General features: G+C 34.5%; 1 protein-coding gene across 4 annotated transcripts in view; it reads left to right on the top strand.

The window, feature by feature from the left end:
* Nucleotides 1-27,950, top strand: part of LOC145686642 (phospholipid-transporting ATPase ABCA3-like) — a 274,059-nt gene that overhangs the window by 185,958 nt on the left and 60,151 nt on the right. For all 4 annotated transcript variants that reach the window (XM_081760118.1, XM_081760117.1, XM_081760120.1 and 1 more), the window contains 4 exons: nucleotides 2,998-3,104; nucleotides 12,737-12,838; nucleotides 17,688-17,970; nucleotides 24,102-24,227. In XM_081760118.1, the coding sequence (XP_081616244.1) occupies nucleotides 2,998-3,104; nucleotides 12,737-12,838; nucleotides 17,688-17,970; nucleotides 24,102-24,227 (618 nt within the window). The remainder of the gene's footprint in view (nucleotides 1-2,997; nucleotides 3,105-12,736; nucleotides 12,839-17,687; nucleotides 17,971-24,101; nucleotides 24,228-27,950) is intronic.

The following is a 27,950-nucleotide window of genomic DNA, read 5'->3' as shown; positions in this document are numbered from 1 at the left end:
AATTAATAGAACCTTACAACTCACAGTTAATAACTTTCTTGTGTGGTGTAGGAAATGGAAGCTCACCGTCAATGAAGAGAAAACTCAGACCCTAGTCATCATACCACCTAAATGCCGCAGTAAAGTTCACCGTAACCCCAATCGTCTTGATATCACTGTCGGAACACACAGATTAGAACCATCTAAATCAGTTACATATCTAGGAATAACGTACGATAATAAATTACAATGGACTGCTCATTTCCAGAAACTTGTGCTTAAAGCAAAAAATCGGTTGCAATTACTTCGCAGGCTAGTAGGACAGCATTGGGGACTAAACTCAAAATTGCTTATCAACACATATAAAGCGTTCATGCGCAGCATTCTTACATTTGGCCATATTGCTTGGTCTCCAGCTCAATCTAAGTTCTACAGTAGGCTCGAAATTATGGAGCGCCATGCAGTACGCTTAGCATACCGCATCAAACTACCATATCCCAACCGAGAATTATACAATCGAATAGACTTTCCACCACTTGTAGAACATATCTCACTTTTACGTAAGCGATATATAGCCAAATGCCTAGAATCTCATAAAGATATTTTTCTGGACACAATCTTCATAGATTCTGAGCAGGATTCCTCTTTCAAATATTGTCATACACCGTTGAGTATATTGATCACACTTCACGTAAATAACCTTCCTATGGATCACTTTCATCGTAGATTCTTTCAACGTCAGATCATTCATCAAGCCGTCCCTCATCTTTTTCCATAGCTGCACTGTTCTTCCTCACCATTAATCTGGGCTCCCCATGTCTACATCAGTCTTGAGACGCCCCAAGACAGAAGAATAACATGCATTCGTTACTATTAACCATTTCACTGTGTTGTGGCGTATAAGGCACTTTCATCTCATCAATCATGATACAGTAATTACAATTTCAATTATGTTCACCTTGTAGTCTTATATATCATTTATCATTATATACTATCACCTTTTTCCAGTTATTTATTGTTAATTTTTTCCTCATGATATGTATAGCTTTTCCACAGTTGAATATCATACAATGTTTATTATTTATGTTCATGCACATAGATCTATTTCAGCACCATTGAATGTACTCGTTCTATTTAGCACTAGTTATTTTCTTTATATCACATTGTCCAACTAACGTTGTTTATGTTTGCACTTGTTTTCAGTATATCACTTGCCGAGAGAGAGGGCGTAACCCTCTAGAGGCAGTTCAATATGCAACTACTTGATGATCCATGCTAATAGAATGAATTATGTCCCATAAATCAATAAATACTTCAACAAAAATGTATATCCTATATTAAAACCTATTCCTTGTTTAAACTCAACTCCTCAAAAAAAAAAAAAAAAAAAAACGCTTTTGTTGCTATTGTAGCATTTTAATGGATAGATGGTTTGTGCACAGCATTAAAACTTCTCAAAACTTTGGGAAAAAATGTTACCCAATTTACTCCAATGAAAAATCGAGAGTCCGTGAGATAGAAATGCAGTTACTTGGAGAATTACATATGCATGGTGAAAGCAAGTTTAAAGGCACGAGTCACAGAACATCTCAAAGATGCTAAAGCAAAACACTTTGGAAATATTTAGTTAAGTTATCCTATTTAATCTCAATGTATTCTAATACTGCATGTCAACTTTCATTGCAATAATTTTCTATTACGTTTTCCTTTCCTTTCCATGTATAATCTGTGTAATTTGTAGACTGAGCTCTGCACCACAAATTTTGTGCCGATTTCTTTTTATTCTCTAAATCAGAAGATTACTATTACAAGTCAATGACATTTTGTAAGTCAAGTACTAGTGAACGAAAAGTTTTAATTATTACAGAATTTAGCTGTAAAAAGGTCCAAAAAGTTAAAAATAATTTGTAACCAGAATTATTTTTACGGCTCTAATTCCTGTTTTAAAAGAATGACGACGTAGCTAAAATCAGCCTAGCTAAAAGACTAATTCTTTCGATGTTGAGATAACTTTGAAAAGACTGTTTCAAGTACAAACTTTTCTGTAGAATTATAGTTCAATGTATCTAGTTCATTTATTTCTCTCATACGAGGTGTGTTCAAAAATTATCGAACCTTTTTTTTTATCGCGTAACCCAATGAAGCGCGGGAGACTTGGCGGGAACACTCGTGTGCAGTCGTGAACTTTTTACCACCTGCAGGAAGCGTCAGTCACTAGCAGTCGGTCAAGGAGTGAAGACGTGTAGTGAGCGGTCGTAGGATTTCCGCTTTTTTTTTTTTTTTTTTTGTAAAATGACAGAAAAACTTGAGCAGTGATATTCCATCAAAATTTGCCAAAAGCTTGGCGATACCCAAGCGGAAAGCATTCAATTAAATCGGTATATTCAATTTTGAATGAGGATTTGGGCACGAGGAGTGTCCGCGAAATTTGATTCATGTTTTCATCGCCAAACACAACATTCCTATGTGTCGTCAGGCTCCCTATTCACCCGACATGGTTCCGTGTGACTTTTGGTTATTTCCCAAGCTGACAATGTCATTCATAGAGACCCGATTTGAGTCAAGAGATGACATCACGCGGAATGCAACAACACGGTTGCGCCCCATTCGAAAAATTGCATTCCAGAAGTGTTTCCAACAATGGTGGCAGCGCTGGGAGAAGTGTCTGCATTATCAAGGAGACTACTTTGAAGAGGATTAGTGTTTCGGATTTCCAAATTAATAAATGTATTTTTGCCAACCAAAGATTTAATACTTTTTGAACACACCTCGTATATATACACATTTGAATGGTAAGTTCATAGGAATGTTTCGAATTTCAAGCAAGCAAAATGATAATTAGATTTAATTCCATTAATTTACTCAAGAAGTTATGACTGTATTAGATTAGATAGAAGTAAAGTAGATTACCTCTATTTTTCATTCAGCTGAAACATTCAAGTTTCATTCTGCTTTAAGTTTATTAAATTGATAATAATAGAAAAAGTATCAACAGTTTAATCTTTTATTTTTTCATAGATGAAGATAAAGCAGAGGGAATACAGTTGTTATGTTCCCAGTTCTGCGCATTGAGTTGTAGGAAACTAAGGTATATGTGTGCAAACTGGCATATATACTTAGTGCAGGTAATGGAAACGACATAAATAGTGATAAAAGTAGATTTATTTGAACTATTTTGTTATTAATATTAACTTCTTATAACCTTATATTACGCCTATTATTTAATAATTGGCAAAAATTTTAGTGCGACCTCCCATCTTCCTCAGCAAAGTTCTCTTAAAGCATTATCTTCAAACTCCTTTTCACATCTTATGGCTCAAGCAGTGGCGGCTATTGTTAATGTTGCAGCGTTGCGCAACGACCAAAGTATTTTTAAAAAAATATTATTAGCAGTAGTAGTAAAGAACAGGAAAAAATACTTTCTAATACTTCCATATACTTTAAATAACATATTTATTACTTCCATAAATGTAAAATCCATTAATCCGTTTAAAAAAGTGGAAAACAATTCGTTACAGATTCTCTAATTTATATTGTGTTGCAGCGAACATACAACGACCAGATTTCTGCAGCGCGGGAATTGGAGCGAATGTTAAGTCTCCTTTCCCCTATCTCAGAAGTTAAAGGCCCTGCTCGCTGCACTGCTTCTGCAACAACGCCGCACGGTTTCCAGTGAACGAGAAAGTTTTTCGCGCTAAATAAGATTTCTGAATTTTATTTAACTACCAATTACAAATGGAATTTATTTTTATATATTCAAATTTTTAAATTACGGGGCTATACTGAAGTAAATCAACATAATGACAAAAAAGTGATCCCAAAATTACAAAATAAGAAAGAAAATATGTATGCTAATAGAGTAGAAAACAAATGAAAGTAAATACGCATTTACAAGTTAATTCTTCGCTTATATAGATAATGAAGGCTTCTTGTACAGTAATTTGTGAACCAAATATTAATATGTCAATATATAGGATCCCCCTCCCCTCTGTGAATAGTATTTTAGTATATACATATTTTTTTTATAAAACAAATGTATTTTATACCCTTGATAACTTTCCACATAAAACTGTATGATGGTAAACGCCACATTGAATTTGGGACTAGTTAGCAATGTTCAGGGGCGCAGCCACGAGGGGGGTCCACCGGCTTCGGACCTCCCCAAAATTTCGAAGCTCGACTAACATTTGTAGACTTTCTTAACGAACTATACTTGTTTAACAGAGAAATGATTAATGTAGGCTAAATATTTTATTTTACGCCTCATCATGTACTCTTTCCTTTGTTATATACTTAAAAATAATAGTTCTATCATTTTTTAAAGAAATATATGTGTAAATAATTACCCAGGGAATTATCGTCTTTTCGGGTGCAAAATAAGACAGGTTCGATATTACATACACGTATTGGACCCCCTCAAATACTTTGGACCCCTCCCAACAAACATTTCTGGGTGTAGAACTGGCAGTGCTGTTTGTTTTGACTTTCTTTAACTTCGGCTTCTGTTACATGCTGATCCTACATCTGGTGGGTTTCAAGTTTACTTTCCAGAACGTATCACATTGATAAGCATTGTTTCCTCTGATGTGGAAGTATATTGTGTTCATCATGTGTTGCTTACAACCAAGACGGATGATTTGGAATGTAGTATTTCTTTCACGCACGTGTGTGGGATGGTGTATATGTGACATTCGCGATTCATATACTATATCTCTTTTGTATCAACTGTTTTAGCTTTTGTATCAGTTGTATTTTTTAAATCAGCTGTTTTGGTTTTTAGTTATTAGATTTATCTGCATTGTGTGTGCTATAATTCTGTAAATAACCTACAAATTTTCAGTGAATTCTATACCATGACTTCCGTAAATAACTTACAAAAAAAAGCAATTTGCCCAGCTCTCCACTGAGGAAAAACTTGCAATTAAGGCTTAGACAAAACAAGCGAAGGGCAATTCAGAAAAGTGTTCGAAAAATATCCTTAGGACATCTTATGTCAGCAATGTTGTTTGCCTTAGATATATTTCCACAATTTGTTTTAAATTTTTGTAGATAAACTGTGAATAAAGTGTGTTCAATTTACATTTTTTTAATAACACTAATCTCTGCAACGAACTGTCTTCAGTCTACGCTGCAGAAGAATTTGGATCACTGTCATGGACTGGGTTTGCTAGAATGAATTGTTCGCAATAATTTAGAAAAAAAAATATTTAGTGAATCTACAAAGCTTCTGAAATTAATATTAACTGTACCTATGACGTTGGCAAACGGAGACATGCATTTTTCCACATCGAAGAGAATTGACACTTTCAAGGAATTGAATGTTCCAAGAAAGGTTATCACATTAGTTATGCTTTCCATCGAAAAAGACCTGATAATGGGAATACCAGAGTTCAACAAGCATATATTAAAGAAATTTACTCCAATCAGAGAGAGGAGAATGGACTTACTAATTAATTAAATGAGGTGACTAATCTGACAAAATGTCCTGCATTATTTTTTTATTATTTTTTAAAAACATAATTTTATTTAATTTCACATGTCACATAGCATTTGCATCTAAAGTTATGCTGATTAGTCAATGAGTCCATTTTATATCTTCTGTCTCCGATCATTCGTACTGCAACACCCGTAAACCACAATCCACCGGCCGCCACTGGGCTCAAGTGTTATGGTATGGAAATATCAAACAAAAATGTTTATTTTAGAAATAAAATACAGGGTGTCCAATATACAATGCAACCCGAAGTTTAGGATAGTAGAACGTTTGAACCAGAAGCGATACACAAATAATGGTAATACCAAAATGAAACCATGTTCATGTATACATTTTTAAACTGGGAAGCAACGATTAAAATGCACTAGGAACCACACAGTATTGCCAGATGTAACCGAAGATGTAATTTTTTTTTTTTTTTTTTTTTTTTTTGGAAAACACGTAAATTGACTCATAACTTATGTGTATGGATGGATGTTGTGTCGTTAATTTTCAGTTTGTTTAGTTGGAGTAACTTAGAAACTATGGAGCAGAAAAAAAAATCATTTCCACCAATAACTAATCGGATAAGGCCGCTGTAAGGGAGGAACTAGGGAAATCGCAGTTTTCATAAATTAACACTCTGAATTGGCAAAACTGCTGATGTTTCAGTGCATTAAAAAGTATGTTAAGGATCTGTCTACATTATGCAATTCCTGAAAACAACCAAAAAATAACTTTGTAATTATCATGATAAAACTTTTACTTGCATGCACCCGGCAACACTGCTATCCATTTCTATGGGGCTACTTTAAAGCAAGAGGTATATAAAAACGATCCTCGAACTATGCAAAACCTGAAAAAGAACATTCGCTGTGTCACTGAGAACATTAACACTTGTTCTCTTCGTAAAGTTGCTACCAACATGATGAAACGTGTGAACCAGTGTTTGAATCAAAACAGGGGTACTTCCAGCATCTGCTATAGAGCTCATAACTTATTTCGTGATAATACCAGTGTTGCCAGGTGCTTGTAAGTAAGAGTTTTATTATGATAATTTCAAGGTTTCTTTTTTATTGTTTTCAGGAATTACATAATGTAAACAGATCCTTAACACACCTGTTGATACACTGAAACATCAGCAGTGTTGCCAATTCAGAGTGTTAATTTATGAAAACTACGATTTCCCTAGTTTCCCCTTACAGAGGCCTCATGTGATTAGTTATCGGTAGAAATGAAAAATTCTTTATTCTGCTCCATAGTTTCTAAGCTACTCCAACTAAAAAAAAAAAAAAAAAAAAACTGAAAATTAGCGACAGAACATCCATACGTATGAGTTATGAGTCAATTTACGTGTTTTGCAAAAAAAAATTGATTTACACAAATATCCATGTTTCAGAATCCTGCGGTACTTCCGCAACTATTTTTATAGAGGTAGTTGGTGACTACTTCAAATTATATGCCCGTAGACAAACTCCCTCTGTAAAAATTGTTGTGGAAGTACCTTAGGATTCTGAAACATGTATTTTTGGATAGTGCACATATTAGTTCGTAAGTGAAGTCTTGACACGACTACGGTAAGTCCCATAGTTTTGGAACTATGAACCTTTAAAGTTCATTTTTTCATGTTTTCGACAGCCTAGAACTTCGAATGGAGGCTTTTGTGCACTCAGGTAGTCTATACTTTTTGTCTTATCTTGGTGTCAGGAATCACCTCCCAAACGTTGTCGGTGTTGTTTTGAAACACCCTGTATATAGATACAGATAGATAGATATAGGTAGATAGATATAGATATAATTATAATAGATAGATGGATAGATATACACTTCTGTACGTTTGGAATTTACAATGTAATATTTTAATTTTTACTATGTATATTATATTGCATTGGAAATTCCAAATGTGCAGAAGTATATACATATAAATTTAGATTGAGTCTACCTGAATTATAAAACAGTATTTAATACGAGAATATTAATCACAAAATACAAAAGGAAAGACAAAAAATTGAAATTTCTTCTTGAGAGATTAATCAATGGAAATAGGCTAAATACAAGGGCGCCCATCAGGGGGGGGTAATGTGGGGCGCTTGCCTCCCCTTTAGAAGAAATTGTGCTTCGGATTATCGAAAGCCCAATAGATATTTTAGAATAGTTACCGCAAACTTTTAGAGTACGTTTGAAATGTCGCTTATACTTGCGCCCCCCCTTGGAAACCACAACATGGGCGCCCTTGGCTAAATCCAAATTTTTATCTATTCAGATTGTCTAGTTCATCCTTGTCTAAAGGAAATCTGAGTTTCAGATTTTCTGTTATTATTATTATTATTATTATTATTATTATTATTATTATTATTATTATTATTATTATTATTATTATTATTATTATTATTATTATTATTATTATTATTATTACTAACGTCATACATTAATTTCAGTATTTGCTTCCGTAGCGAGATAGAGGCAGATTCTTGTGTGTGAGTCAGTTTCTTTAAATCAGTTGATTAATACATTAATTTATGCTAGACGTTACTTCTGTAATACTGTTTCAATTTGTCCATTTTTCATACTTTATATCCGTTGTGAAATTAAACGTTTGTACATTTTCATATTACTCTCGCATTTTATCTGTATCAGTAATTTGTTATAAATTTTTGTTGTTATAGACCCTATATTGAGTCTGAAAGTGTTATAGATCTAATTGCACTTTTGTGTTACACCTCTAGTTTCATATACATGATCAAGTGCTTGTCATTCATCTGTATTATTTTTCCAGTAAATGAAAACAGATTTCATACACAATTTTAATAAAGAAAACTGAAAATTCTGTATGTAGAGTTTCTAAATTTACTTTTTCACCTAATTATTTGTTAAAACATTTTCGAAATGTTGTTTTGCCATACAATTATTGGTTTTAAGTGTGGAGAGTAAGCATCACCCCAAATGTAATATGTCATAACTTAATGTGGTCTGTACAAGTGCATGGTACGCCATACGCAGTTGGACAAATTTATTGGGGGCACGGTGGCTCAGTGGTAGAGCGATTACTTCTGGTACGTGGTGTCTGGTTCGATCCCCAGCTAAGTAAGCTTATCGTGGACAACATCGTGTCCGTGAGTTTTTGCGGGATACTCCCGTTTCCTCCCACTTTCTCATTCCGCCAATTCTTCCATCATTCACTTGCCTTATTGATCGTCTCCCTTAGCCTAAAGGGCATAATCGTTGAACGTTAAACTGAAATATTTCATTTTCATTTTGGACAAATTTATACCAATTTTCTTAAAACTTTAGTAAGGTATTGAATATATGTAATTCCATTTTATTGTGTTTTTCAGATGTAAAGCATCACGGGCAGTAGCCAATGCTGTGCGATATTCCGCGCGGTGTTGCCGGATTTCGGACTCCCCTTTCCCTTCTCGCTCTTCCTCTAGTTGAGATTATTACACATACATTGGCAACATTATTCACAATGTAAATATACTATTCCAGCAAACTCAAAGATTTTGGCTGTGTATCCTAGAAGTATATATAGCAACTGTATAACCTACCTATTAACTTATTCCAGTGGAACTGCTAAACGTTCGTCTTCAACACTACTTTCACTATCGTCTATGTCAATTAATATTTCGCCATTGTCTGAATCTGACTCTTGTAAATTTTTTATTATGAGTTCCAAAAATTGTAAACACAAAAAATAATTCTTCGAGCTTCACTTCGTAGCACTTTTTTTTTTTTTTTTTAAAGAAAATTCCGCACTTGTACTCGGTTTCCTTAAAGACATTGTCAACCATAATTTTGGAGAACAAATGAACTACCACGAAAGAAAGCAACCTAGACACTGATGAATTCTGTTTATGCTAGAAGAAGAGAAGTTGCGTTCCTTCACACACAATCAGCTCCTTTGCTTCCATGTAATAACATACTCTTATACTTGATGTAGGTCTCACAACAACAATCCATCTGATTCGTAAGCAACACGATATGGTCGAGTTTGTTTTGGGTTACAATAATTTATGACACCACTCAGACGCCTGGTGCTTTTGCGTCCCTGCTAGAGGAGTAAAGAAGGAGTACGTAATTGGCCACACATACGTAAGGTATTGAAACGAAGAAAAAAAATCATACTGCGTTTCTTCTGTCGAATAAGGAAGAATCTTGCATGAAGGCAATTTCAAAACAATATTACGAATGTCCCATACCTTCTGTTCTTCCACATGAGCTCCCGCCGGGAATCGAATATATATGAATCAAATTGCAGAGGCTTGTTATTTAATTCGATCGCTTACTATTCTCAAGGGTGTAGAAACGGGGGAAAAGCGGGCCTTGACTTTCCAAACTATTTCCAGCCCCGAAATGAGGTTCATCTAGTATATGTTTAGTAAACTTATTTAATAATTAATGCAAATTAGGAACGTTTATAATAAAATAAGATTTTTAAAAAAAGAAAAAAGAAAAAAGAAAACATCATCAATACAGTTTCTGTACCTAATTACAAGGACGCTGATTTCTCTGTAAATTGGGGGAGGGGGGTGCATTCAGATGCAGAAAGCATATATGATGATTTTAAGACAAATTGCATTCAAATTATGCCTAATATTGCACATTTACAAATAAACTGAGGGGCCCTGGCTCCCTCAGTCCCCCCAGGATCTCTCACTACTATATTATTGCATAATAATATCTGAGTTGATATTTTTTCGAGTTTTTTCCTTTTAGTATTTTAACCTACATAAACACAAAGTCGGATAAACAGACTGCTAGAAACAGCATTTGTTTTCTTATGAATAGCTTATTGATTTATCTCTTACAATCCGCTTTTCAACTTCAGTACTGTTAAGATTCGTCTTTTGTTAAGGTAGCATCGAGGAAACATAATATGTGTATAGTATACATGGTGAGTTAAAATGCTTTCATATTCTGAAAGAGGTCATTTGTTCTGTTTTTAATGTGTGAAAAGCTTTCCTCCTCCTGAAAGTAATGTTCCCCTAGAACAACCTGTTGGTTACACCCCTGATTATCCTTTAATAAAAGTTGAGTTCCATTTCCAAATCGAAGAAAAATCCACTGGAAATTAGACGGGACTCAACGCTCGTTTTACTAATTGTTTTATATGGAAACCTTTCAAAGCGTGTATCATGACAACCAGTTATCATAAAAAGATGTAGTTTTCACGTATGTGTTCGTAATTCTTTTCTCTACTTCGTAAAGTGAGCAGTTAATGTGCTAATACAATATTTCTAATAAGCGCCTCTGCTATTGTCAAGATTCGCAGTAGCGCGAGAAGTCAGCGTGCAGAACTGCTTGTCGCGAATTGTCAACACCGCTCAAAGCCAATTGGACGCCGCGTAAAGCCAACTCAAGGCCATGCCGCTTCTCATCTGAAATCTGTTGTAAATACCTATCAAGGTTTATTCCTAATATTTCATGTTTTCTTCAATTATAAGATCTTTACATTGACACTTTGGAGTAGTTTCACAAATATGCAATTTTAGTGATTTATACGTTGGCTGTCCAACAGAAGAAGGTGAAAATGTCAAATATTTAGTTGATCAGAATTTAGCACTAACAGATTATTACTAAGCTATAACCTTATTTTTCCCAATTCTTATTCTGCTTTTAAAAATATTTCATCCTATGTCTTGCCAGTAACAGTAAAGGAAGTATCATCAGCGAAAGATTGTATATCCTCATCCATTCCTATTTTACATGAATCGAGGGCTGCGGTGGCTCAGTAGTAAAGCGTTCACCTCTGGTGCATGGTCCCTTGGTTCGTTTCCAGCTCGCGTCAAGTGAGCTTTGTGGTTGAAAAACACCGTGTGCGTGTTTTTTCTTGGAATTCTCCCGTTTCCTCCCACTTTCTTCATTCCACCCTTTTCATTTATTTCTCATCGTCACCGTCTACTTTAGCATAGCCAGCATAATCGTGGAACGTAAAACTTAAAGATTTCATTTCATTTGCTAAATAAATCATTAATAGAGATTAAAAATAGAACTGGTCCTAGGACCGTTCCTTGTGGAATGCCACACTTCATACTTCTAAATTAAGTTCGAAAATATCGAATTTGCACAATCTGTTTCCTGTTATAATAGTTACTAAACCAAGATAACGCCACTTCAAATATTCCAAATTTCTCTAGTTTGCATAGGAGAATTTCGTATGATATTGTGTCAAACTCTTTATCTAGGTATAAAAATACTGCAATTACCTTGTTTTATTGCCCATTAGATTGTATATGTATTGTATATGTATTACATATGTACATTACATATGTATTGTATGCTTTAAGGATAGATTGTTTACATTTCTTTAATACATTTACAGTTATTTCATCTCTTCCAGATGCTGGTTTTTGATTTTAGTTAATTTATGAATTTCTCAGTTTCTTGTTCAGTAATGGGAGTGAAAAAGATTAAACCGCTTTCTTTTATTTTAAAGTCTGAATTTGTTTTCCTGGTGTTTTTCTTATTTAATTTTTCACCCACACTTAAAAAGTATTCATTGTGCGTGTTAGCTAATAACATAGAGTTTTGATCGAATTTTTACCAACTCTTTTTCTGTATATAATTAATTTATTTTTATTTCTTTCTTATCATTCTTATCAATAATATGAGCAATAACTTTCCATAATCTATCTGCATTACTTCTACATTCAGAAATTTTCTTTCTGTAATACTTAATGTTATATTTCTTATCAATTGTAAAAGTTATTTAATTCTGTATTATTTTTGTTATTTATAATTAATCGACTAGGTCTATCTCTTTATCGTATAGAAATTATTAATTCTTTATTATCCATGGTTTTAGCTTTCAAAATTTACTATTTGTGCTTTTGACATCAACTTTTACACTTTTCTCAATACATAATTTAATATTATGAATAAATGTTTTAGTTACTGAGCTCACACAAATATTTTGAAATTCAGTTTTCCAGTCACATTTTTGTAACTCTTTATCTAAAAACGAGTGAAAGAACTCAAAATATTATCTAAAGAAAGGGAAATAGTCTATTAAAATGAATAATAGATATTTAGGTAATTCTACAAGCATGTGTGCAACCTCAATAAATTTCAATCTAGCATACGAAAGATTTTTATGAAAGGTTATATTTGTATTTATTAAAACAAAAGTAGTACATTCGGTAGTGGTAGCTGGGCAAGCAAACTACCAATATTTATATATTTCTTAATGTTTTCATAAATGCAGTAGTGTGTATGTATGTATATATTTTGTAAGTTGTTCGTAGCACTTGCAATATTTAAATACTATTATTATTTTCATTTTAGATACTTCTTCCTCTTATCATGATAATCCCTTTCACAATTTTAAATCGATTGGTTGAAACTGTAAGGATGATGATTATTTCCGATAAAAGGCTACCGTACCCGGTAAGATAATGAAATATTTGAAATTTATTGAAAGAAACATTTCTATATACATAGTTCAAATTACAAGAGTACATTGGAAATTCCAAATGTGTACAAGCATACAAAATTAGACAGAATATAGCTAAAACACAAGTTTCTTAACTCCATTTCCAAACGCTATTGAATGAAATTGAACTAAAATTATTGAATTTAATTGTAGAAATGACTTTCAGATATCAAACTGAAATTTCAGTCTCACTGTTCGAGTGCGCGGATTTTACTACACAACTTTTCAGTATACATTGAAAAAAAGTAGGTTGGCATTTTAAAATATCGCTTATGCCAATGATAAAAGTATCCAAGCTTGTATATATTATTATAATCAAATGTCTTCAATACGCGTTTCTTAAATACTAAATGAAGATAGCAAATGTAAAGAAAAAAACCTACAGATTATCGCACTATGAATAAAACCATTTAGATGAATAGATAAGGTATGGTATTTCTATGTATCATGTTGTAAGACTAATGTAATGTATAAGGAACTATAGTAGTAGTTTATTATATAGATAATAATAGGATTTGATATGTTCTATAAAGTATGCACAAATGTACAATACTGTGGTCTCTTGAACGCAAATAAATAAATAAATAAATAATAGATACATTTCTAATTGTGCTTCTTGTACTACACGGTGTTTCAAAATGAATATCGGGATTAAGGCTTCGTAATATTTATTACATTTAACGTACAATTTAAAATAATGTATCAAATGAAAGAACAACTCAAACAGTTTTTGCTACAAATGTTCAATGTGTGCACCATTCGTCATACAGCATACATTGAGTCGATAGGCTTGTTCTTCCCAAACCTTGATGAGTGTGTTTGGAGTAATTGTTGTAACAACTGCTTCAATTCTCTTTCTTACATCGGGTAGGTCAGCTGGTAGTGGAGGCACATACACATGATCCTTTATGAATCTCCAAAGGTAAAAATCGCATACCGTCTTATCTGGTGAACGCGTAGGTCATGTGAAACAAGGCGCATAAACTTTCTGCTGGGATATGGCACAAAACAGATTCAATTTAGAGAAATCTCATTGCAACTGTACCATCTCGTGGAGATTTGCTGACTCCAGATGCGAACATTATGAGTGTTCACATTACCACTTAGGTGAAATGTCGATTCATCACTGAAGATGACAGGATCCAGAAAATTTTCATCGTCATGCAGCAACAAGTCACCATCTTTGCTACTAGCTCTTTCTAACGGCAGACAGAAGAAACAGTGTATGCGCATGCGTGCGTACAAAATTATTTGAGTTTTTCTTCCATTTAATGTATTATTTATAATTGTAATACAAGAGCTGTCTAGAAAGTACCAGACGTTTTGGCCTATAGCATAGTGGGCAGGGCTAGAATATCCATCTTGGTGTCAGAACGTTGCCACACTCAGTACGCATCCAGTTGTGGTAGTGAGGACTCTGACACTCTTACTGTGCTTTCTGTGATGTGTTACGATGGGCGCTGCAATCCACCTCTTGTGAGGTGTGTTCTGTAATTAGTTTCTGTTGACAAAAAACCACAAGCTAGTTGAAATCCATCGCCAACCGTATGAAGTTTACGGACATGGAATAATGAGTAAAGGTCGAGTGAGGCAATGGTGCATTATGGCCGTTCCAATGTTCACGATGAGGACTGCAGTGGTAGACCTAGCCTTGTTTCTGATGAACTGGAGAGGCAAATCGCGGACAAAATTCGTGCAAATCATCGTTTAACGATTATGGACCTCCGTGAAACATTTTCCCCGCATTTCACGAAGTTTGGAGCATGAAATTCTGGTGGAAAAGCTTAGTTATCACAAATCGCAAGCAACAGATTTCTACGGCGACGGTATTGAAAAATTTATGCCACGGTATGATAAGTGCCTTAATTTGCATGGCAATTATGTGGAAAAATAGCTTAAAAGTGTACCTTTCAAATGTATCTAATACAGTTTGATTTGTTCATTCTGTTACTTTTTTTTTACAGTACAACCCCTCAAATCCGAACCTCGGAAATCCGAAAACCCGGCAAATCCGAACACGTTCTCAGGAAAAAATTAACTGCAGCTGGAAAATGAAAAAAAAATAGATTTAATCACACAAATTTAGTTTTTTTAAGGTTTTAACATTTTTGGACTTAATGCTTATTCAAAACGTTATAAAATACAGTTAAGTTTAGATAAAATAGGAAATAGTTTACGTCTACTTACGTATTTCAAAAAATCCAAAACAATGAAATCATTTTAGGTTAACTGGATTACGATTCACACGAAAAATTACAACACAAGATTAAACAAACACTGATTTTTCACTTGAAGTCAGTTGTCTTTAACTGTCGAAGATTAGAAAATAAGTACGTAATATTATTTCCCGGGTAATCCGAGCCCCCGAAATTCGAACAGGCTTCAGCCCCAATTAGTTCGGATTTGAGGGGTTGTACTGTATTTCGAAACGTCTCTTACTTTCTGTACAGCCTTCGTAAATACTACAAAGCTTAACATCCCAAATATTCTTTTGAAACACTCTGTATTATGAGAATAAAAGTGATCTCAAATTTGGGATATAAATAAATATAAATATTACAACTGTGAGATATTTTTCTTCGTGACTCCGTAGACGGATATGTTTGGAAATAGTTTTATTGTATTCAACATTCTCAAGTAAGTATAAAAAGCGCAATTAGAAATTTATCCAAGCGTGAATACTTTTTACTGGCGACATGATCTCCCAAGTTGTTTCAGCGTTGTACATACATGTCCAAAATTATTGTCGCATGTCTATAATTATGTTGTTGTAGGAATATAATTTGACAACAAAATCGCCTGGTATTTCTTACAATGTTAGTATGTGTATATTCAGCAAAGAAACGTATGTGGCAAATTTCATGTCAAAAGAACAATAAATAAGAACAATAAAACAAAAACAAGACTTTCTTGTACATTTAGCAACATTTTGTTTTATTCGTGCTAATTTTCGTATTTATAATTCTTTTTCAATGAAATTTACCACAAATATACATTTCCCGATTATACACATAGTATCAGTATTAAAAGTACTCTACAAAATCATTATCAAATTATATTCTTACAAGAAGACAGTTATAGATATGCGACAATAATTTTGGACATGAGTGTACATAATGAGGTTCATTTATTATTATTATTATTATTAAGTATTCTGGCTTTTGACAGGTCCTGGGACTAATTATTTTTTTTTCTTTTTCCTTAATTTTAATTTTGAGCCTGGAAATGTTTGTTCCACGTTTCTCGATTTTTCAGCTTCCTCTTTTAATTTCCCGTATTTTCTTGTATATTTCAAATCATCAATCACTTGTGTACTTCTTTTTCCTATTCCTCGCTTTCCTTTCATCTTTCCTTCTATGGTGGATGAAGAAGACCATTTATTCGCAAGATATGCCCAATCCAATTGTCCTTTTTACGAAGGATGGTGGCTAGTCGTCCTCTTTCATCCTATCCGTATCAAAATATCTTCGTTTGTTATTCTTTCTGTCCATTTTATCTTCTCCATCTTAGTCCAACACCACATTTCGAAACTCTCTAAACATTTCTTCTCTAACTTTCGTAATATCCAAGTCTCTGAATTAGAGATGCGCACGAGACAAGATTTGTGGCTGTCTCGTCTCGAAAATGTGTTGTAAAAGTGATGTCTCGACTCGAAAAAATATATATTTCTCTATTGGAAGAGCCGTGTCTCGACTCGAATTTTGTCAGGAAAATCCTGTCTCGACTCGTCTCGTGCGCAACCCTACTCTGAATCATAAAGTCCAATACTCCATATATCGCCTGTTTATTTCAAGAACCACATAACTCAAAATTCATAACTTTTCAGGAGAAGCGTTTAAAGTTGCGGAACACAATGAAAACAAATGGGCGCAAGAACGACACAAAGTGCTCTCTAGCGCCCAGTTTTGGAATTTTTACCAGAGGTAGACATCAAGATTAGTTTTTATTTTCTACCCATAAGTCAATACCCAGGGCGATTTTTGACTTAAGTCGTTCTTGAAATAAACAGGTGATATAGCACTTAACCAATTTCTTTCTTAGTCCAATATTAAGGCTGCTAGTTAAGAGTGACCTTTTCTTGTTGAATGTTTCTTTGGCTATGGCAATTCTTGACCTGATCTCTTTGATGCAGTAAGCGTCTTTTGTCAAAATACTTCCCAGATACTTAAAATGATCGACCTCTTCAAGTACTCTTTGTTCTACTCTGACCCGTAGAAATAAGGGCTCATTTCCACGAGATATTTTCATGACTTTCGATTTTTCGATGTTGATTTCCATTCCATATAGTTTCCCAGTGTCAACTTTTTTGTCAATCATCTCTTGTAGTCTTTCTTCGGTTTCTCTGTAGTCTAGCTATCTGCATACCTGATCTTGTTAATGATCTGCCCTCCAATCTTGAAGTCTAATTCCCATTAATGCTTCCTTCATTAAACATTCACTGTAAATAATTGGGGCGACATACTACATCCTTGTCTGACTCCTCTTCCAATCTCCATACTCTTGGTTTCTCCTTCATTCAAGCGCAACTTGACTCGCTGTCCTATGTACAGGTTGGAAATGAGCCTTCGGTTTCTCCAGTTGACCTCAGTTTCTTTGAGTATTTGCAGAAAGTTCATTTAGCCCATTTGAAAGCTCTTAGTAGCGAGATATTTGTATGATTTTTTTTGTTTTGTTTCTTTTAATAATAATAATAATAATAATAATAATAATAATAATAATAATAATAATAATAATAATAATAATAATAATAATAATAATAATAATAATAATAATAATAAAATATTTTTCTTGTTTCTTTTCCAGCCTGGCACTTTTGTGTCTTTGATTTTGCGTTTTCCTAGTTATCTGATGATTATGTTGTTAATTCCACCATTGGTTGTGTCTACCAGCATATTTTTCCCTTTTCCAATTCATGAAAGAGAATCAGGACTGAAACAGCTACAACTGATGACTGGACTTAGTCCTCTTCTTTATTGGTTTACGTGCTTTTTCTGGGACACAATTGCTTACATGCTGGGAACTGTTATACCTGTTAGTCTAATTGCGAAGTTACTTGATACTAAAGGAATATTCGAAGGAAAACTTGGTAAATATAGTTAAATTCTGCCTTTTCATTAGCGTTTAACAAAAAGAAAGTTCAAAAATGAGGAATATACCAAATGATTGATCTCATCGCGCTGACCAAACTGATATGCGTTAGTGTAAAAGCACATACGTAGTTTACGAAAAAAAAAAACATTAATCTGTAAATCTAGAAATTTATGTTTTAAGAGAACCACGTCACTTATTGAGGTGATACTAAAACATAGCTTCATTAAGCTCTTTATTATGATGATAGTAATATGACAGTACATTGTATGGTTCATGAGATATAGTCTACTAAAATATTGTACAAATATATATATCACATAGAGTCTATATACGAGGGTCATCCAGAAAATAGACCATTTAGTTATACAAAATGAAAAACAATATTTATTGAAAAAAAAAACATCTGTTACGTACCTGAAGCTTCCTTCATTTCTCTACCGAGCGAAGTAACTCAAGTGGTAGAGCGTTGGTTTCGCATTCGGGAGGTCATGGGTTCGAATCCCGCTGCCGACCATCCTGACAGGTTTTCCAGGGTTTCCCTCAGTCCTACCAGGCAAATTCCGGGATGGTACCTACTAAACAGGCCCTGGCCGATACCTTCCCAAATCCTTTCTATTGTTATTGTTGTTGTTGGATATCCAGTGTAAAATGGCCTCTGATCTGTATCTGGTGATTGTTAAATAAATAAATAAACTCCTTCACTTCTCTGCATAATCACCACCTTCATTTAAACATTTATCGTATCTGTTCACGAGCTTTAGAATCCCCATGTTATACTCTTTTGCCGCCTCTTCATTAAGCCAGCTGGTCACTGCATTTAAACAAAAGACCGTTCGCTCATTTGGATGGAAACTTTTTGATCATACACCTTATAGTCTGAATCTTGCGCCTAGCAATTTCCATCTTTTCGCTAACCCATCAGGACCCTGCTGCCTACAGTCGGACAATTTGTCCATGCCGAACAGATGCCGCAGTCGGATTGCCGGCGCCGGGCACCGGCGTCTTTCCGCGCGATTTTCGACCGCGACGAATAGTTGCCTTGCCGAGCAGTCGACAAACAGCCGGAAATCAGCATTAAATGCGCCGGCACCGCCGTCGAAAAGAGGCCGGCAGAGGGTCGGAAAGAGGCCTTACCGACTGTTTTGCCGACTCTGACGGTGGGCAACAGTTGGCAAAGAGTCGGCAAAGGGCATTTTATTTCACGATTTTTCGACCGCTTGCCGCCTCGGCAAAAGGTCGGCAACTTTGAACAAGTAGATCGTCGTGCTGCCGCGGACGGGTGTCGGCTGCCTTCGGCGGCAATCCCTCTTTCCGACCGCGACTTCCTGATGGGGTAAGCTGAAAGAATTTTTGGGCGGTAAACGTTTCGGAAGCGATAAAGAGTTGGAAAATGCATTCACCACCGGGCTTAATAAACTGGCAGCAGAAAAGTATAATATGGAAATTCTGAAGCTCATGACCAGATACAACAAATGTTTAAATGAAGGTGGTGGTTATGCAGAGAAGTAAAAGAAGCCTCAGGTATGTAACACAATTGTTTTTTCCAATAAAAAATGTGTTTTCTATTTTGTATAACTAAACGGTCTTTATTTTCTGGATGACCCTCGTATATCATATCGAGCTGAACAAAATTGTATGTTAGAGGGTAAATTTTCATGTCTTTTTTTTAATAGAGAACAACGAACTGTTGTGGAGCTAAAAGATACGTTATTCATTGCTAATATAATTGACAGCTCTTACTGTGCTGCAAGTTCTTTTTTTTTAATGTATTTTATATGTAGCAAGATATATTATTAATTAACTGATTGTTGCTTCTTTCTTCTTAAACGATGATACATTCTTTATACGCACTTTTCTATCATGATACGCCAGGGCGGAATGCCTTTTGAAAGTAAACTAATATCCGTACAACATACTGACGTTTAGTGGATGCCTAATGGACAACTGCTTGGAAGGATATAGTCATTCAACTGATGTTCATTTTTAGATTCAAAGGACTCTTTCATATAATCTCCGTGTTTTGAATTCTATACACATTATATAGATATTAAATGACTGCATCCAAAGTTTCACAGTGCTTTTGTTTACATTAGATCAGGAACAATGGGTTAACTTCGTTATCTTCAATAAAACATATTGTTTAAAGAAATGCTTTTTGAAAGTTCTCAAGACTATGACGGGACGAATAGCTTGTTGCTGACGTGCCCACGATCTCCTAATCGACCAACTCTCAGGACTTGATAAAAACATCATCCTAATACAGACTAATACATAAGCATAAAAAAAAATGGCTTAACTAAGTCAACGAAATGAAATTTAATTCTGCTCCAGTTTTCACGACATTATAACAAATTAATTAAATTTCTATGATATCCTTAACTCTTATGTGTCTACCTACTTGGCACGATTATTTTCTTTTAGTGATCTAAAAGCATTATTCCACCTTATTATTTTTTTCCTTTCGTAACTCCACATGTATTCCCTCTGTTGAGAGCTTGAAAGCATTCTTATTTGTTGGTGTATGAAAGCAGCAGAAGGATCTCCACCGTTTGCTAATTTTGCTTTATGTTTCTTTGGGAAGACAATATTATTTCAGTTCTTATATTCTATGTTAGTTTTCTTCTATTATTTGAAATGTATTTGTATGCTGATCATTGTTATATTTAATTCTGCATACTTAGACGCACTAAGGCTCTAAAACAGTAGTTCTTAACCTTTTCCGACTGACTACACAATTTACTTAAAGTCCAGGACATCTCATTATTATTATTATTATTATTATTATTATTAACGGTAATGATAATAATATCTATTATAATAGTGAAACCTGTTAATATTTGTTAGGACTCTATATAGCACTGAGCATTATTGCTACCGCTGGAGGTGTTGACTGGTAGTCTGTCTTATTTTTAACTAATTTTTATTAAATTCTTTATGATTTTTAAATTCTAAAATTTCGCGACACATCTTAGGGGACTGCGGTACACATCAATGTGTCGCAATACATTGGTTGAGAACCACTGCTATAGAAGTATAGTCTGTAGGTATGTTTCACATTAGCCTAATTTGAACGTAACTAGAAGGAAGAAAACGGCTGAGACGGCTCGCTACTCCAAGTCTCTGTAAAAAGGGTGCACTTGCCAACATGAAGATGGATGGTAATTTTTCACGTTAAGTGAAGTACTGTTCATAATTTAGAGAATTAACAATGTAGAGAAGAAGTAAGCGATAATTTTCAAGAGCACATATCATGAGTGCAATTGAAATTTAGTGGATTGAGATAATATGATGTTAACTAGCTGCTATAGAAGACAAACGTACGTGAGCCGTTGAACGGTGAGGAGGAGAGATCCTAAAGACATTGCCTATGGCATTTTATATATTTTATTTCACTTCAATAGGCCTGCAAACTCATATCTACTTTGATTTGAAACAGTTTACAATGCTTAGCTATATATTTTTTGCTTACTCGTTATTTCACTACAAACTTTGCTAGTTTTATCTTCTAAAATTAAGAAGGGAAAGAAAAGTAGTATGCACACAGAAGTTACGAGAAATGGGCAAGACTCTTCGGCTTATGTATCAGTTATACGATCAAGTTACGAGCTGTTCTAACATGTGTTTCAAAACTAAAACTAGCACAAATTTAGTGAGAAGTTGTTGTGTGGAAATTATTTTCTTCAGTTTCTTTCATAGGATTCCTTGGGCAGTCTGCATGGTAGAGTAGAAATTTCAAGCTATACATTTCTTTCGGTGAATAAAATGCTAACTGTACACAAAATTATGTAAAATTATTTTTTTTTCTTTTCCCTTCTCCCACTTCTTTTTGGGTATTTTTTTTTTCAATTAAATGCCAAAAAGTATGAGTTGTCAGTAAAATAACCGCATATTCAGTTAAAAGAAAAGTTAATATTTCTTTTCATGTTAACGGAAATGATAAAAATTCATTACAATTGTCAGTTCCAATTGATTTATGTTGAGCAAAACGATAAGAGATGGGGAGAAATTATTTAAAAAAAATGATTTAGCGTTCTACGAATAGGTACCATATTCACTCCTAATCCTCTATGCATACCGGAAGGGACAGATATCAACCATTCTCGGTTTTATATGATCGCTATGGATCAGCGGTTCTCAACCTAATTCCTATCACGACCCCCATTTTATCACACCCTCTTGCCAGTGATGCCCTTATAATTTCTGATTTGTAATAAGCCGGATTTTTAATATATCTTTTGCGAAGAACCCACGATATTCATCTATTTCTATAATAATAGAATCCACTTCTTGTATATAGTGGACACAGTAACTTCCCTAAAAGCGAATAGATAAAAACCAAATTTGGTCAGTCCATTCATATTACAAATATCAAATCCGATCCATCATACTGTTTCAAAATGGAGGCCTTTTGAAAATTTTAAAACTTCATAACTCTCTTAATTTTGGGTTATATGACCAAAAAAAAAAAAAATGAAGTGATTTCTAATTTTGGTTAAAAAGATTCATTGTTGTTAAAAAGTAATCGAGTATTTTAAATAACTTGATAATGTGCGTCACGAAGATTGAATCGAACATCGTCGCCCTCGTGAAATCACACCATGCTCAAGTTTCTCATTACTTTCAATTTTAATTGTATTTCAATATACAGATTTTGTTGCATTTGTTTTTTTTTTCTGGTATTTCAATATGCAATTCTCATTAGTTTCGTATCGTATCTCTTTCATTTAAATTGATTTTTAAACAACTCTGCACCTGTTGAAAATGTTTAGTAGACCTATTTTTTGTTGTTCTTTACAGTACGTATAAAAATAAAAATATGCCTATCAGAACAAAATTCAAAGTAATATTTAAAAATATTTTCCGGAATTAAAGTTATTATTATTATTATTACTATTATATTTCTCTCTTCCGCTTATCTTCGCGACCCCCACGTTGAGAAACACACGTAGAGGAAAAACAGTAATTCAATATCGAATTTCACATCTAAAACCGGAAGTGATAGTAATCTACTACTCCTTCTGGTTTCAGTATTAATTGAGAAAATGTCACGACATACAAACAAAACTCCTTCATGTGATTTACATGTAACACTGCTACTTCTTTTAGTTTCTTCTTCAGAATCTAAATTAAGATGGAACTTCCTTTTTCTTTCTAATATATACTGCATATTAACATACCACGTTAATACTATGAATGGGCAAAAACCGGTTCTTAAAAACCAGAAACCGGTTTCTAAAAAAAACGGAACCTGAAAACCGACATTTCGGTTTTCTCCAAAACCGGTTCGTTTTTCACCGAATCCGGTTTCGGTTTTCTCCAAAAAACCGGTTCGTTTTTTTACCGAAACCGGTTTCGGTTTTCTTCAAAACCGGTTCGGTTTTCATCGAAACTCGTTTCGGTGAAACTTTTAGAAAACACATGAAACTATTTCTGTGGAAACGGATTCGGTTTCCGGAGAACAACGAAACACTATTCTGGTCAGAAATAGAACAAATTTTGTAAAAAAAAAAAACGGAACCGGTTTTGAAGAAAACTGAAACCGAATCCGGTGAAAAACCGTTTGTTTTTGGAGAAAACCGATAACCGGTTTCGGTGACAACCGAACTGGTTTTGGAGAAAATCGAAACCGGTTTTTTGAAAATTTCTAAAAACCGAAAACCGAGAAACCTGTTTTTGTGCCCACCACTAGTTAATACACTAGGCTTTTTGAGCAGGATCTTTGTAGAAGTTCGAATTGTACGGTTTATTAGATTATTGCAGTGTCTTTTTTTTTTTCTGACTGACGACATACCTTACTGAACATCTACACACATTGTAGCATACTTTTAACGTTAGCTTAGGTCAGAATTTAGCATTATTACTGCCGTCCGTTGTAGGATTGACTACTTATTATTAAAGCTTCATGGTAAATAATAATAATAATAATAATTTTTCTAAAATTTTTTAATATACCTTTGGGAAAACTTAGATTACAATATGAATAGAATGTTTTATATTCTGTACTTCATATTGCTCTCTGTATTCTGAAACTGCCAACAAGAGAACATAACAGTAACATAATTTTCGTACTGTGACTGCATCTTTTATTTCAATTTTCTAATGTAAATTAATTTCTTTTCATTTCAGGTATTTTTATTTTATTTTTATACCTTTATGGTTACAGTATGTGCCCTGCTGCTTATATTATAAGCGCGTTCGTCACTACCTCAGGACATGGATTAGCTGTTGCAATCATAATCAATGTATTACTTGGTAAATACTTTGTAATATTTACATTTATATTTGTTTCTCTCATTTTAAATGAATATACCAGCGTTTCCCAACCTTTTTCAACTTGCGGCACACTACGAATGTTAGTTGGATTCTCGTGGCACACTTATAGATATTATTATTTGTAAGTATAAAACACAATGGTATTTTTCTGTGATTATTGATCTCCTTCTCACAGAGAAGAAAGCTCGATCACTGTTTTTTTTTTCGTGGTAAATCATTATGCTTATTTTTCATTCTAATTTAAAAATAGAAAAAAATTGCAATGAAATATTGGACTCAGGTTTTTAAAAATACGCTTTCTTTTTAAAAACTGTATCCAGCCTTTTACTAGGAAGGAAGATCACTAAATAACGAACGAACAAACAAATCTCTTTTACTTTTAAAACACAAATGTAGGTAATTTGTCGAAAGGATTGAGTGATATTTTAAATTTTCAAGTTACGAAAGAATCTGCAATAATAAAGAGGCAATAATGGTCATAACAATAATAAGAAATACTTTTTTCAACATTAGAAATGTACAGAACAGTAATACGGTATGAAACTTAAAACTGTAGATTCGTAGTAGAGGTTCACACTAATGTGATATACAAATATACATTTTTTCCTACGTTTTGCAATTTGATTGCTATAAAATTAATAATTTTGTTTCGATTTCTCGCGGCACACCAGCGACCCATTCACAGCACACCAATGTGCCGCGGCACACCGGTTGGGAAACGCTGGAATATACGTTTTATCAAGTCCTGAATTTCTAGTCATGATTGACTACCTGTTGTAACTTTTCTGATATGTTTATTGTTGCGACTGCTAAAACAAAGAAATCATTACTATGGACTTTCGTAATTCACGTTTAACCTTCTGTGATACAACGAATATGTAACTAATACTAATCCATATATACAGGGTGTAACAAATATGCATAACCAAACTTCAAGAGTGGATTCTGTATGGGTGGGGACAAATAAAAATGTTCATATGGCCATATATCCGAAAATGCATTGTTACGGAGCTACAACCATTACCTGCCTGACCCTGGGCCGGGTATTGATGAATATGACAAAGTATGACCAGAATCAGGAATCTTGACTGATACATCAGTGGAAAGAATATGGACTAGAGATTCCAATGAAACCACATTTGTGCCCATTGCGCTGAGTTGTAGAAGAAGCAGAAGCAAAAACTTAAAAATCATGAACAAATATTTGTATATTTGTTTTCCTGTCATAAAGTCCCAATGCTGCTATCAATGCACAGAGACAAAAGCACACCCATGAATGCAATGACGTAGATACATCAGACATAATCAAAGATCATTAAAAAACATCATGCAGGAGCTACAACCATTTACAGTAAAGTGATGGTGCACATGTTTCAAATACCATTAGATAGTGCCTTACAATAAATGTTCATAAGGGCCTCTTGCATGAATGCAAGCTTCAACACGTCATCGCATAGAGACGCGAATGTATTCCCAAGTTCCAGTAGTATTCCATATTCACTGGCAAGCTGCGTTGAGTGTTTCCACAGTATTCATACCAGATTCCTAGACTAAAGCCTTTTGCCCCCACAGATCCAGGGGTTAAGATCTGGTGAATCTGGAGGCCAAGCAACTGCTCCTCCACCCCAATCTATCGAGCAAGAAGTAATGCATTTAGATACTGGCGCGTTGTAACACTGAAATAAGAGGGCGCCTTGTCATGCATAAAATGCAAAGGCAAGTTATCCACTACAGCTGAAACTTGGATTTCCAGAAATTCTTGATGGTTATTTCCCGTAAGCCTGTAGGAGTATGTACGAGCCTAGTAAAATGTTACTGATAATCCCGCACCACACGTTGAGCGCAAACTGTTGTTCGTGTCTCCTGGAATTAATTGTATGATGATTATTATCCGTCCACACATGTACATTATGGTAATTGAAGATGCTTTCTCATATGAACTGTTCCTCCTCTCTGAACTATGTGCAAGATTGGAAAAGGGGATTAACAGCACACTGCTGGAGGTATCACTGAGAAAAGTGTACTCACAACAGATAAACAGCTGCTGACAAAGTGTGGACTCGCTGTAGGTGTTAGGATAGAAGTTCGCTCGACGACAGACATGACATATCTCCATGTGGTTACACTTAGTCCCAACCTAATGCTCTTATGCTACACACAGGATTTTCTCGTACAGCATCCGAATCCTCTCTTCAACCCCTGGGGTCGTCCTTCTTAGTCTGCCCCTCTTTCCAGTAGCAAGGGGTGCAAAACTATGTTCACGAATGCGGCAATAAATAGACTCAAATGTTATTTTATCTGGACAATGTCGTCCGAGGTATCTCTACTGCTTCAGTCGCCGTGCTTCTCGTACATTACCATTCGCCAACCTGTATGTTAAATGCATATCAGCTAATTCTGGTTGAGTGTACACATTACACCCGCGTACATTTGTTCTACAAACCAGCAATAACCACGTATTTACTTGTTCCACAACCACATCCTCTTCTGTTCCACGGCACAAATTGCGATCACTTTTAAGTACATCTTCAGTCTTACAGTACTACTTTCGGTCACTTTTAGCCACGTCTTTACTTCTACAGCACCACTTGCGATCACATTTAGTCATGTCTTCTTTCCCACAGACCCAATTGCAGTCACTTCTAACCATAAATTCTTCTGTTCTACAGCACCACTTGCAGTCACTTTTAGCTACGTCTTCTGAGCCACAACATCAATTTGTCACTATCAAGTACATCCTTTTCTGTTCCACAGCACTATCATTACATAGGATCACGCTAGTACTTTACGCCTTCCTCTGTGATGCCGGTGTGATCACAGCTATCCCCGCGAACACATCGCTTGACGTTGCACAAGCAACAACCACTGTTATTGTTTCTACCTCGCTTTGAACACCAGTGGCTGTACATGCGTAGAAAGCTTCTATTGTGCTTTATTGTAAAATGTTTTAAACTTATAATATATAATTAAGTTTAGCACTAGGACATAATAAAAGTTTCTTGCGTTAAGGTTGTAAACATTTTTACGTGTTCTATATATTCATCGTTCATATTTATTGCTTTATCTCAAAATTTTCCCACAGTGTACTCTAAGTTTTGTAAACAGGTACATCAACTACAGTAGAGATATTATATCCTTCCAGAAACCGGATGTTGGAGTCATATAATGCTGACTTTGTAATATTTACTTCACGAAATGCACATAGAAGTAGAAAAAGAAGTAACGAGGTGAGAAGAAAGGGTGGGATGGAGAATTTTATGTGATGATGACGTAATATGACGAGAAATGGCGGATGTCCAGTTCGTGGGATGTACTTGCTGTCATGTTTCACGTGATGACGCAATATAATGTGAAATGACGCATTGTTTTGTAGTAATTTTGAAAGGATGTAACGTATTGCGTATGAGTTACTAAAACAAATAAATTTTAGGAAGAAAATCAATAGCTTATACAATGATTATTGAATAGAAGTCACCACTATCACCATCAATTTTTCTCCAAACAATTTGCGTAACACTAATTCATTAACATTTAAGCGATTTCATAAATGCTATTTCTACCTCAAAAGACAAATAATCAGAAACAAAAAAGCCAAACTTGCAACTTTTTCATTCTCCCCAATTTAATTTCACTCCAAGCACTAGTCCTTTCCCTATGCGATTACTGTTATAAGAATTACTCTCCAGTCCAATACATATTAAT

This window comes from Thermobia domestica, chromosome 5, assembly GCF_964235325.1.
Source record: "Thermobia domestica chromosome 5, izTheDome1.hap1.1, whole genome shotgun sequence".
NCBI lineage: Eukaryota > Metazoa > Arthropoda > Insecta > Zygentoma > Lepismatidae > Thermobia > Thermobia domestica.
Note: the sequence above shows the minus strand (reverse complement) of the source record. Positions and strands in the feature narration are given on the sequence as shown.